Here is a 12,673-nt window from a genome sequence, read left to right on the forward strand (position 1 = left end):
CACATAGCTGCACATCCATGATGTGAATGCACTATTTTATAGATTCAAAGGTGCTCTATTGGATTGAGATCTGATGACTGTGGAGGCCATCTTGATATTATTTGAGCTTTGCTTGGTGCATTTTCCTGCTGCTGTGGTCACAAAGGAACAGAGGTAGGTTGTAGCATTTAAATGTTGCTCACTTGGTACTATGGCGGTCCAAGGCATGCCAAAAAAATATATCTCCTAGACCATTACACCACCACCCATAGTCTGAACTGTTGATACAAACTAAGATGGATCCATGTTTTCAAACCGTTTATGCTAAATGATGCAGCAGAAATCAAGACTCATCAGTTTTTCAAGCTTTTGTTGCCCAGTTTTGGTTACTGTGTGAATTCTGGCCATTGTGATAGGAGTGGCTATCAGGGTGGTTATTACAGTCACTGCTGCCTTCCTATCAACTCTGGGCAGTTTGGGACCATTTCTCTCTGACCTAGCATCAACAAGGCATTTTCAATCGTAGAACTCAACTCACTGGATATTTTACTCTTTTTCAGACCATTCTCTGCAAATCATGGAGATGATTGTGTGGAAAAGACACCAGTAGATTAGCAGTTTCTGAAATACTCAAACCAGCTTGTTTAGCATCAAAAACCACACCACATTCAAAGTTATTTGAATCTCCATTCTCATGCCCAGTTTAAACTTCAACGGGTCATCTTGAAAATTTCTACATGCCTAAATGCACTGAGATGCCTTCTTACCATTAGTTAATTAGATACTTTACTATTGAAGTGCTCAGTGAGTGTAGTTTATTGCCAGTCGGATTCTGACGGAAGACAAATGCCTTAAACCATTTCATAAGCATGTTACTTACTTATTTTACCCCTTTGGAAGGAATAAACACAATATGACTTGACCTTTTTAATGAATAAGTCATTTCATTCAAATGAATGGAAGCAGTAGAGAAAAGTTATTAAATAGAGGCGATTGCAAAGCAATCATCCAACATATTTTTGGGGAGAGAGGTTTCAGCTGAGGGTAAGGCAGCAATCTGACACTGAGCACATTTGTAAAGGTCAACACCATCGCTGTTCTCTGCGGGTGCAGAGTAGAAGCATCTCAAACGTGACAGTGCAACATACTGAACAGGTTTGATAGCACACTCGTACATCAAATGTGACGTGAACAAGATTGTGCATCTTCCATTTTGGACAAAAGCCTCAAGTGTGACTGCTGCCATTGTTCCCCAAACACCCATAAAAATGAACACTTTACTTAAAACCCAATAGATGACATGTTCCAACTTTAGGTCATGTTATTGAATATTGCCAACATTTCAATATAGGTTATATAACCAGTAATTACATTTGGTGCTTGTTTATTTAGTTGCAATGTCATTCCAAAAGTTTCAGCTAAAGTGCCACCTTAAAGAAACACACATCAGGCATCGCAAAAATGGCTGCCAGTCTTAGTTTTGTATATATGGTACACAGATTTTCATTTTAAACCATTTTTAGATAACTATCTGTAAATTAAAGTAACAGCTCACCCCCCTAAAAAAATCTCCCCTGTCCTGCAGTGCTATGTATCCATCTGGAATATTTTGGTGGGTTTTGCCAAACTCTGGAGATGTGTGGTGTAAAGATGTCCGTCTTTTCTTGAATATAACGGGACTGAGAGACACTTGTGCTGTCCTAAATGGTTTGTGTTTTTGTTTTTAAATCTGAACTAAAAAAAAAGAAAAAAAAAACACTACCTACATTAAACAGCAGCCCAGATTAAGTGAAATTTAGTCACATTATATTAAAGAGAAGGCAGACATTTCTGCTGCACGTCTCCAAACCTGTGCAGATGAGCCAAAAAAAAATCTAGATGGATGACATGCACAACAGACCAGAGGAAACAAATATTGAGCTTTACGGTAAACTGCAGCTTTAGTATTACTCTTCCGACAGCACGTTTTGTTTAAATTATGTCTCAAACTCTGTAATTCAATGAATTCTATATGAAATTACACAAATAAACTTGTATCATGATGGAGAATGTTGACCAGCCAGCCAATAAGAACCACTGCCAGCCCAGCTGAGTGACAGTCTGTCCTATCAGTCCACACATTAGTACTTTAGTAATCAAACGCTTGGTTGAATGTGCGTTTGTGTCCCCCTCTGTTGTTGCCGTAGCCGCCGCCGTTCCGGAACCCGTTGCCACGGCCACCGCTTCCACCGAAACTCCTTCCCCTGCCGCCTCTGAACCCTCCTCTGTCACCACGGTTACCACTGCCAAAGCCTCTGTCACCACGGTTACTGAACTGCTTCTCCTCCAGCTCTGGCAGCTCTGTGGCCACGGTGAGCTGCCAACGGCGACCGTCCTGCCATGTTTCCTGATGGAGGAACAAGTGGGGAGACAAAGGATTTCAAACAGGACTGCCAATCTGTTGAAATTTATATTTTCACATTTACAAGAAGTCAACTACATATGTTGAACAGATGTTGGGGTTATTGTTGTTCCCACCTGAATCTCCTTGACTTTATCAGCTGGGACGTCAAAACAAACTCCCTGTTAGAAAAACAATAAGCGTGAGATGGCGAGTTTTTCAATGTCTGTGTCAAACGGACATGGTCACACATGTTCACTCATACTAACAGATGTCTCTCTGTTTACATGCTGTGGATAATTAGCTTTGTGCTTATTGTGCGACCAGAGAGACTCAATTCCCATACAACAGGACAATACATTATAAAAATTAAAAAAAGACATTTCACTCACTACTTCTCTTAATTTGCATTTTCATTTACCAGTAGGTTTCCAATTCACATTTCCATTTGCCAATTCAATTGCTATCATTCATGTGGCACGCTGGGGTGTGGTTTTTTCACTATTTTGCAAGAATGTACAATTTATAAGAAAGTAGAACACTCGCTGTCTATAAACTGAGCCCAGTCCTTTGTAACTGTACACACGCAGACATCCATCAACACACAACCTCTCCCCCTCTCACACAGATACCCATTATTTTACAAAGGTCTAGCATCTATGTATACACCAGCCGCAGCTCACATATCTACATATTAAGTGTGTATACATACTGTTCTGCCTTTGAGGAAGGTCATTCTGTGAATGTGGTTCTCAATCTCCTCTCCTAGCTGCTCTTTGATGGTTCTCCAGGCGTAACCCAGATTATGCATCTCCTGGGAACACACCAACTGCATTGTGCTGAAACCCTGCAAAAAAACAAAACAAAACAGAAACAATACATTAGGCAGAATTACAGTTATACATCACCTAAAGGCACAGCGCATTTCTAACTAGATGGAGGACAAGCACTATACTTAGTGGGTGGGCAGGGGCAACATGTTAGGTCTGCATGAGAACGCCCACGGGCTTTAAAACAAAGGGCAGACACAAATCTATTGTCTAGGAAAGCTGTATGCGAGGGTGAACGGTGCCTAATACGACATAATAGCGAGAATTCTGTACGCATGCATAAATAACTTACAGCATCAGAGTTGAGCAGTGACCTCTGCTCTAGACTTGTGGCTCCAGAAATGTGGGCCAGGGCAGCAGCCAGTGCATCAACAGCTCCTCTCTCCTCAATCAGCTTCTCAGCTGATGCTCTGAAGTACCCGATAGCCGCGACTGGAACAGAATCCAGAAACCTGGACACAGTATAGGAAAAGTCAACAATCAAACTCTCGCAGTCAGAAAAGATTTTTCACATTCAGCAGTGTCATGATTAAGGCAGAGGCTTTGTGGAACCACTAAGCTGCCAAAGTACTAAAGCATCGCCCTTGATTATTAATCACACCTTGTGGCTGACTGAATACAAGCTTTCAAATAGTAAACAATTAAAACCATTTCATACTCCTGTAACAAAATATAATTGCTTGCCCTTGGCTCTCACTCCCCTTAATTACCTACCTGACAGCATCCTTGCTTGATGACTTAATAATATCGTTGGCGGTGGGAACGCCAACTCGCCTGAATGTGATGCCCTGAAATAATAGCAAATAAAAAGTGGTTAGTTTAACAGTCACACAGGAAGGCCTCATTGTCACACAGATTGTGTAAAAATATTGGAAAGCAATATCAGAATCAATTTCCAACTCTAAGAAAAAGACAACATTCACTTGGGTTTTCTAAGCACCTTTATTTACCCGGTGCCTCTTAAACACCCTCCTCTACCTTTCTGTTCTTTTCCCTTTTGATCTTCTTATCCATTTCCTTCTCACACGTAAAGAGAAAAGACTGAGTAGGACTGATTGTGTTCTTTTTTCTGATTTTTTTTACAGCTTCTTTTTTTAAAAAAACAAAAACAAAAGGGTAAGCCCGTCACTCCTGTTTGCCCAAGTGAGCATTTCAAAAGATACCTACTGCTTTGTTTTCTACGTAGCGCAACTGGTCCTCTTCTTTTCTTTGGTAGAAGCAGATGCAGACTCCAGTCCTGCCTGCACGCCCCGTACGTCCTGAACGATGGATGTATGACTCCACATCCTGAGAATAAACACAAGAAAACTTCAGAAAAAGTAAAGATTTGAGGCTTCATCATTTTACAACATTTCTCCCTTGAAGGCATGGAATATGCCAGTTCTGTTTGTTTGTTAGCAGTCTAGCATCTGCTGTTTTCAAGATATTCTGTTCAGATTTTATGTGATGTTAGGTACCAATAACAGCTGGAGCAGAATTAATTTTAGTGAAAATCTGGTCAAGGTCACACCAAATGTGAAAAATCTACAAAACTGTTATTTTTATTGATAGTCGTCAAATTATATAAACTATATACAAATAGAAATGGGTTTGGAGGACACGAGTACCTAGATCAACCTTGACAAAAATTAATTTGAATTAGTTAATAAAGTTTCACAAAAAAAGGAAAAAAAAAATCACACTCCATATTTGTGTGTGTGTGTGTGTGTGTGTGTGTGTGTGTGTGTGTGTGTGTGTGTATAGCAATCATATATATCTTAAACAGCTTATAGGACCCAAAGATTTTTGCCAATTCTACTCCATGTGTACAGATCCAGAATAAAGAATATGAACAATGGAGAAGAATAAAATACACCATTTTAGTATGGAACGCTTCAAGGTCATAGGTCAAAGGTCAGACATCAGCGCGTCGTTATAAAAATCAGGCTGACTTCGGCAAGTTGTAATAAAACATTATAAAAACACCAAAGTGTTAGCAACACCCTTGCCGTTCTGGGGCAGATGTGCTCTCCGAGTGATCTTGTTATGTATAATCGTGTGAAAGTGTGCAGGTAACATCCATGCACCGCAACTTAATCACTCATTTTCATCCATCATCTTCACAAGTATAAAATCAACACTCTTACAATAATTAAACAAATAAATATAAAGGCATAATTAAGGAATTCTTATAGATAACTGGAAACTCTTCTCACCTTGGGTGGAGAACACTGGACCACCAGGTCAACTTCAGGGATATCTAATCCACGGGCTGCAACATTAGTGGCAACCAGAACCTCAAAAGCTCCGTTCCTAAATCCCTTCAGCGTCATCTCTCTCTGCTTCTGGGGGATATCACCATGAAGAGACTGGGTGCTCTTAAAAAAAATTTAAAAAAATAAAATAAAATTACTGAGGATATTACCAATTTAATGTGCAACACATCAGCCTGTTAAATGTGCACGTGCACCATGCAAGTATGTGCATCTACCTGTTTGATGGATGCATTCATGGAAAGCTCATTGGCCTCTTTCTTTGTCTCACAGAAGACGATGGTTCTCCCATGGCTGCCACTGTACACCTGAATCACGTCGCCTATCACTGCCGCACGCTGTGACCAGTGACATGCTATGGCTAGATGCTACAGTAGAAAAAGAAACAGAGACAAATGATTCACCAGGGTGGAGGAAAGCAGGGCGTGAGAGGAGAGAGATTTTCATTAATCCAACTGGCAGGCTAAAAACTTGTACTTTATTACAACTTCACTGAAGTGGATGATGATAAATACAGCAATTTTTACTGCAAATGAACTTGCTGGGTTTTCCTGGTGGAGATGTATGTGAGCTCATTTTACAGTCCGTTACTTTAACTGGCCCTGCATGCAAGCATCTCTGAGCAATGTAAACCAAAGACCCAAGACTGCTGTAACGCTTGTTAAATTGCACCAGTCTCAGCCTCTACACACTCCCTCCCACACAAACACACTTACTTCCACAGTTGTCGCAGCTTTCTGAGTTTTCTTGCCAATCAGGTCAATATGTTTGCAGTTGGGTCTCATGTATTTTTTTGCCACTTCATACACCCAAGGTGGGCAGGTAGCCGAAAACAAGAGAGTCTGTGGGTTGGTGTCGGAGTCTAAACAGGAGAGATGTGCACAAAATTTTAATTTACATATATAACCAAACTAAAACAATTACTACTTCAGTAAACAGTCGTGGAAAGGAAAGGAAAGGACTCTATGCAGTCCTGTGAGAAACTAAGTACACCCTTGCTGCTTACCTAGCACTTAAAAGGCAAAATAGCAGAAGGTGCTGCTAATCACATTCACATTGGATTAACTGATCATCAGGAAGTGTGAGCACCTCTACAAAGGCAGAAGTTTTGGCAGTTTGATAAACAAACTAAAAACCTATCAGCCCATTTTGGCCTATATACATATTTCAACATACAAACCCAGAGATTTACTTTACCTTTCTTATATGATGAACCCAAAATCTCTTCAACCTGTTCTGCAAAGCCCATGTCCAACATTTGGTCCACTTCATCCAGAACAACATGTTTGACTTTGGTGAGGTTGAGTTTATTGTTCTGGATGTGGTCCTTGATGCGGCCGGGGGTTCCAACTAATATATCAATACCATTACGGATAGCATCAACTGGAAAGAAAAGGTTAATAAAAGGAGTTTTATTTCATAACAATATATAAAGCTCACTGAAAACAGCAAACAGAAACTGCATTTAAAAATATTCTGACATCTACTTAAGAATCTCTTTCTAGAAAAAACAGCAGCGAAGGAACAGTCTCAGTTACCCTGATTATCATTGACATTTTACAGTCACTGAAACTGAAGTCATGAATAAAGCAATCCCAGTTCTTAAGTTAATTTGAAAGTCCCATGAATCATACACTACAAAAAAAAAGCCCATGGGCTGTTCCAGTATACAGTCCTGCCACCTTGTGTCTGCCCTGAATTACTGCAGTCAAAAGGTTAAAAGTAGTGCATTTGAGGCATTCAGTATAAAGCAAATAAGGTGCATGGAACCACAATTTTTGCTAAATTAAAATGTGTAATACATGTATAACATCCTTCTTTTCTAACTGGAACATCCAAGACTATTTTACTTAAAGAAAACTGTGTTGTTGTATATGACATACTCTGTGGGTTGTAGGAGCTGCCTCCATAGAAACAGGCGATAGATACACGCTTAGCGATGTCTTTGAAGTCTTTAGCAACCTGGATAGCCAACTCTCTGGTTGGAGTCAACACCAGAACCTATAGTTTAAAAAAAATAAAAAAAAACTCAGTCACACAGAATCACAGCGTCCATAAATATTCACTACCTCTGCTGTGTATGGGCATGTACCTTGGGAGGACGGCCTCTGGCCATGTCCACTGAATCCTTCTGGAGCTTCTCCACCAAAGGGATAGCAAAGGAGAAAGTCTTTCCTGTTCCTGTTCGGGCTTGGGCAATTACGTCCTCTCCATCATAGACATGATTAAATGTCTTTACCTGAATGTCAAACAGATAAGAGACTCCTCGAGCTAAAAAGGGACAGTAATAGTGTGGAACACAGAGAAAGAAAGAGAATCAATGGTAATTACTTATTAGTTAATTATTTAGTAAACCTCGAAGCACTTCAACAACTCCTATGCCCATGTTAGATTACCCCTAGAAAGCTTGCAGAAGTCTATAAATATTCAAATAAATTCTGTAATTCTTCATTACATAAAAAAGCTGAAGTCAGATTTAACAACATGATTACCCAAAACTATGACGCACCAAGCATGTCAGGCACTGTACATGTGCCAGTGACCTTCTAATTCTGAGGCATTGTATAAAAATAAATATAATTAAAAATAAATAAATAAAAATAGGGTAGAAAGCTCTGACATTTACCTTTCAGTTTGTCAATAGTGACTTTAGAGATCCTAAAGTTGGAGAATGCACCTTCTTTCTGCTCTGGTGTCTCTTCCTAAACAAGAAAACAGAGTCAGTTTTGTTTTTAAAACCTCTAACTGAAGCCAGAAGATGTGCTGGGAAAAGCAAAAAACATTCTCTCTGCAGATCTTACTGTTTCTTTTTCGCTGTCACTGGCCGAATCTTCGCTTGACTGGGATGGTGTCTGAACTGGGGTGTTTGGGGTGGAATGTCCATTGGTTGCTGCCTCTGCAGTTGCCTTCTTTTGCTTCTTCTTGATTTTCTAATCCCCATGAAAAGAAGTGGATCAAATAAGATAAGATACCTTTATTAGTCCCACAAGGGGAAATTTCAAATATTCAAATATTTAATATTACAAATATTACAGAGAGATCACTTTATCTGCAAAATTATTATATTCCCCTAATATAATCAGGATGTATTAATATGCCCATAAACTGTCCATTAGTTCCAAAATTAGACCTTTGGCTAAGGACAATCAACACTGACCTCTGTGTCTGTCTGTTCTTCAGTGCTCTTCTTAGTCTTCTTCTTTGGTGTTTCAACACCATTACTGTTGCCATTCATATCAGTGGCCTCATCGAGGTCTTCGTTCACTTGGTCCGCCGCAAGCTTGTCTTTTTTCTTTTTCTTTTTCGGTGCAGGAGGTTCACAATCTGGATCCTCCTGCTCCTCCAGCTGCTGCTGCTGCTTCTTCAGCTTCTTGCCCTCTTTGGTCTTGTTCTATTTTTTTTTTTTTAAATTTCATTTTAAGACACAAAATAGTAAGGAATTCAGGAACCCCAAGCACTCTGTAGCTACTCAAAGTTTAAAAGTGAAAACCTTTCTTAAAGTTCAGTTCCTCCACACATTGTTGGCTGATGTTGTGCTTTTTGTCCTACTATCAGCAAAAACGTCATTTAGAAATTGCAGTGGTTAATGTGCATCTGCTGTATCACACAACCTTTCTGCTGGCAAAATATTCAAAGACTTTAAAAATCTACAGTTATTTTTCATAATATAGATTTATTTGGGTGGTTTTTGGCATTAAAGTGGTCTGAAGCTACTTCCATCTGCTCTCTTATTCAGTAGGGGCCACCTCAGTGGGCAGCTCTGCATGTCTGGCTGATTTTTACGCTGGATGCTCTTCCTGACAACACCAAAATAACTAGTGTCTTCTCCCTGCATCGTAACAGGAATATTTTACTTAATGTAAACCGCTGGACTCTGAAGCCACTTATAAAAATGAGTGACGTCGAAAACACATTAAACAAAAGACAAAACACTTCCATATGGATATCTGCGTGACTGACACCAAATATTGACATTTTATTGAATAAATTTATGACTTAATGAAATAAAAAATCATGGGACTACTACTTTAATAACCAGAGATGAGCCCTCTGCTAATAAGACGGCTCCTCGCCTGCACTGCCACCCTCAGATAACGTCAGCCGATAACGTCAGCGGCCATACAAACTTTAGCGAATTTAGTGCATTTAGCATATCAAAGTAATATTCGGCAGCACCTACAGTTATAAGTAAATTGTTGTTTACTGTTTTACGTAGTATTTGTTTGTTTGTCTTTAGAACATCTAGCTATAAAGTAAACAAAACTTAGTTCGTGTTTACAGCGCGGATGTATACTCAAATGTAAACAGTCTCGTCAGACCATACGATCAACCCTCAGACACATGGGCATGCCACGTGATCTTCTCTTAGCTAGGGTTAAATGGCTAACACTCGCATTGTGTGCTAACATTAACTTAGCTCACCATCGGACCACGTTGCTGCTCTTCCTCTTCATTACAAAATTTAAGTTTAAAACAGCACGGGATATGAGCGCAAAAATACGTCACTGCTAAGTTCGCTATACACGGTTATCTTATCTGTCTCTGTTTTCCTAACAGTTAAGTAGAGTTAGCTGTCTGGTTAGCTAGTTAGCGTGTTCAGCCACATGCTGCCAAAACACGGAGGAGCCGAGCCGCGAGTAAAACCATTTTTCTTTCTTTCCAGGTCGAGACGACCTGCTTTGCTCACCTTTAGGGTTTTAGTTTCCGCGACAGTGTCTACTTCTTCGTCCATTGCTTGATCCTCAGTTTCAAAAATGATTTTTGATGGCATTTCTCTTCCCTGTTGGAAACCCTCAGCGTAGACACAGGTAAAACCCACGGGCACGCGGACGGAAAGGAACGCGCAGGGCGGCACGACGACGCATGTTCGCGATCCGGGTACAGAAATAGACCTCATAGACACTATATGCAGTCTCTGGATAGGCAAAACACAAGAAAGAATATTAGTAACACTTCCTTACGAACGTGAAATAATTACAGCGTAATCACAACGAATTATAACCATGAAAACAAATTAAAATGTTAGGTAAAAATATTTTCGGATCTCAAGAGGGAAAACAAATCTTAGAATCAAGTAACTGAAATGGTGGTGAAAAAAGCAGCCAAACAGCCCTAACAGTATTTAATTGAATTTAATCACAAACACATCTATATACTTCATATAGAGTCTGTGGTAGTTTCACATGGTACACTGTCTATTAAGCCTATCAGTATTTTTATTCGTCTTTAGGCATGAAAAGATGAATAAAAATACTGATGGAGGTTGTCATAATTCATGCATGATGGGGTTAAATAACAATAATTACAATGAAACACGTCATACATCTATAGTAATATTAAATGACCAGTGGGTGGCAGGGTATGGAGTTACACATCAGTGTCCAATGTAGTGGTTTATGTGCAAGTATACCATCAACACTGACACAAATGCAAGAAAACATCCTTTGAATAGCTGTCCACTGTAGTGACCACTATGCCTGAAAGGGTTAAAGGCTGATAACAAGTATACAGGTTAAAGGACTTGTCACATAATGATCCACTGCAGCTCAGTTTGTTTTACTACAACATTCATGTATGTTCTGTAAAGCCAGTCCCCCGTGTTGTCCCCTCTACAAACAATATTTATTATAAAATTTGGTTTGGAAAGTGAAGTCTTATTTTTTGCAAATGCTGAATTTATTTAACAGCAAGCAGGAGGTGACAGCCCTAGTTGCAAAAGTCAAGACAGTTTTTATAAAGTAATGAAGTAATAACTTCTAACTTAGGCTATAACTTCAGTTTAACTATAGTTAAAGTCTTCTTAAGTCGAGCATGTGCAAGTTATGATCCTGTTTAGGGTAAAACAGACAATAAAACAGGGTGTTTTAGGACATGACAACTTTGTCATTGAGAGATTGCTACTCCTGGGCAAAGAAAATAATGAAAATGAAAATAATTATAAATTGAAGGAAAGATGTGAAGGAGAATTCATAATTAGGCTCCTTAGGAAAAGAAAACTGTGGTGCTCAAAAATGCACACTACCCACACATTATATGGGCCTGCTGTGTTCAAAGACCAGTTTTGTGAAGAGGAACTACAAAAATCAAATCCTCAAGATCATTATTCAGCTTCACTGTTTTGAAGAGCTAAATAAATATGGATATCTCAGTGGAAAATAAAACTTCTTTGCTGAGGTTGACATTAAAAAAAAGACAAAAACTTGGTTGTTACAACAGTGAAGCAAGTATAAGTCATTTTTTTGTCTTCAACTTTCAGTTTTATTTAAATATAGCCAATCTTTTGATCAACATTATGTACAAACTGTTTCACACAGAGCAATCACCTTATTCCAAGCAGATTTTAAGATACTAGTATACTGTTCACAGATTGCATGTTTGTCTAACAAATGTTTACATTTTCAAAAGATATATTTTAATATTTTGTACAGGTTTTTTTTTTTCATCTCTACTGGGAGAATATCCTGTGTCCTGGTGGGCAGGGTTAACCCAGTGTGTGTTCTTGCACTGGAAGGAGAAACTGGAGTAATCATGTGGAGATTATATAAACAGAAGGACCTTCCATGGTTCTGAAGCAGAAAAAGCAGAAGTAATTTACACTTTGATTTGCATCGCTTGCCAGTCATTTGTCACTTTTCTTTGTTTGAACAATTACAATAGAGAGAAGAGGCCGTTTTTGAAGATTAATTGTGACCTCTTACAAGTGTGATGAATAAAATGCTGAAAGACAAGCACTTATTTGTCAATTCTTTATCAGAGAAATTTTCACTACACCAGTATCCTGTTGCCAGAAACTACAGGATCCAGTCAAGAGTCCACTGGCGGACAGAGGCAGTTTTTAATGTTCTAGAAAATCAGATGCAGAAGGTCTTTATATAGCCTCTCTTGGCCTCACAGTGTGCTCAGTTAAATGTTTAAATTGACTTCTGGACCATCAGTTTTAAGAGATGCACTCTGAAAAACAAGAATAAAACTGCAGTAGTTTTCTTCTCTGTTTTTACTGTGCATTTTATTCCTATGGCTTTGTCCGTCCTATTTCATGCAGCTTCTTTATGACAATACCAACAAATTGAGGTCCCACTTCATTTAGTTTAGTCTATGTTAACCTGTGCTTTTAAAGGTGAGAAGAGGTACAGTTTGATCTGACAATACCCTAAAAAATAACCACAGACTTGACATGTTTCCTAGCAGAGCTAGAGCCAACAGTTTGATCGGGTTTGGTTTTCTTCTCATTA

The 12,673-nt window shown here is 39.1% G+C and overlaps 1 protein-coding gene across 1 annotated transcript; it reads right to left on the reverse strand.

Annotated features, from left to right (window-relative positions):
- Positions 1-893: 893 nt before the first annotated feature.
- Positions 894-10,278, reverse strand: ddx21 (DEAD (Asp-Glu-Ala-Asp) box helicase 21). The gene is made up of 16 exons (XM_063477171.1): positions 10,129-10,278; positions 8,599-8,832; positions 8,243-8,371; positions 8,068-8,143; positions 7,534-7,712; positions 7,325-7,442; positions 6,639-6,824; positions 6,158-6,303; positions 5,660-5,809; positions 5,385-5,546; positions 4,357-4,476; positions 3,904-3,977; positions 3,482-3,641; positions 3,072-3,206; positions 2,497-2,541; positions 894-2,365 (listed from the first exon to the last, which is right to left on the reverse strand). Exons 1-16 carry the CDS (start codon positions 10,210-10,212, stop codon positions 2,108-2,110), a joined length of 2,256 nt encoding a protein of 751 aa, XP_063333241.1. The 5' UTR covers positions 10,213-10,278; the 3' UTR covers positions 894-2,107.
- Positions 10,279-12,673: the final 2,395 nt, after the last annotated feature.

Source organism: Pelmatolapia mariae, linkage group LG1, assembly GCF_036321145.2.
Source record: "Pelmatolapia mariae isolate MD_Pm_ZW linkage group LG1, Pm_UMD_F_2, whole genome shotgun sequence".
Lineage (NCBI taxonomy): Eukaryota > Metazoa > Chordata > Actinopteri > Cichliformes > Cichlidae > Pelmatolapia > Pelmatolapia mariae.

Excerpts from the sequence above, each read along its gene's own strand:
- ddx21 (XM_063477171.1), bottom strand. The coding sequence starts at position 10,212 with ATGCCATCAAAAATCATTTTTGAAACTGAGGATCAAGCAATGGACGAA. Across the intron at positions 6,825-7,324 it reads CAGCTCCTACAACCCACAGA|TTGATGCTATCCGTAATGGT; the intron begins GTATGTCATATA and ends TTTTCTTTCCAG. Across the intron at positions 3,978-4,356 it reads GCTACGTAGAAAACAAAGCA|GGCATCACATTCAGGCGAGT; the intron begins GTAGGTATCTTT and ends CTATTATTTCAG.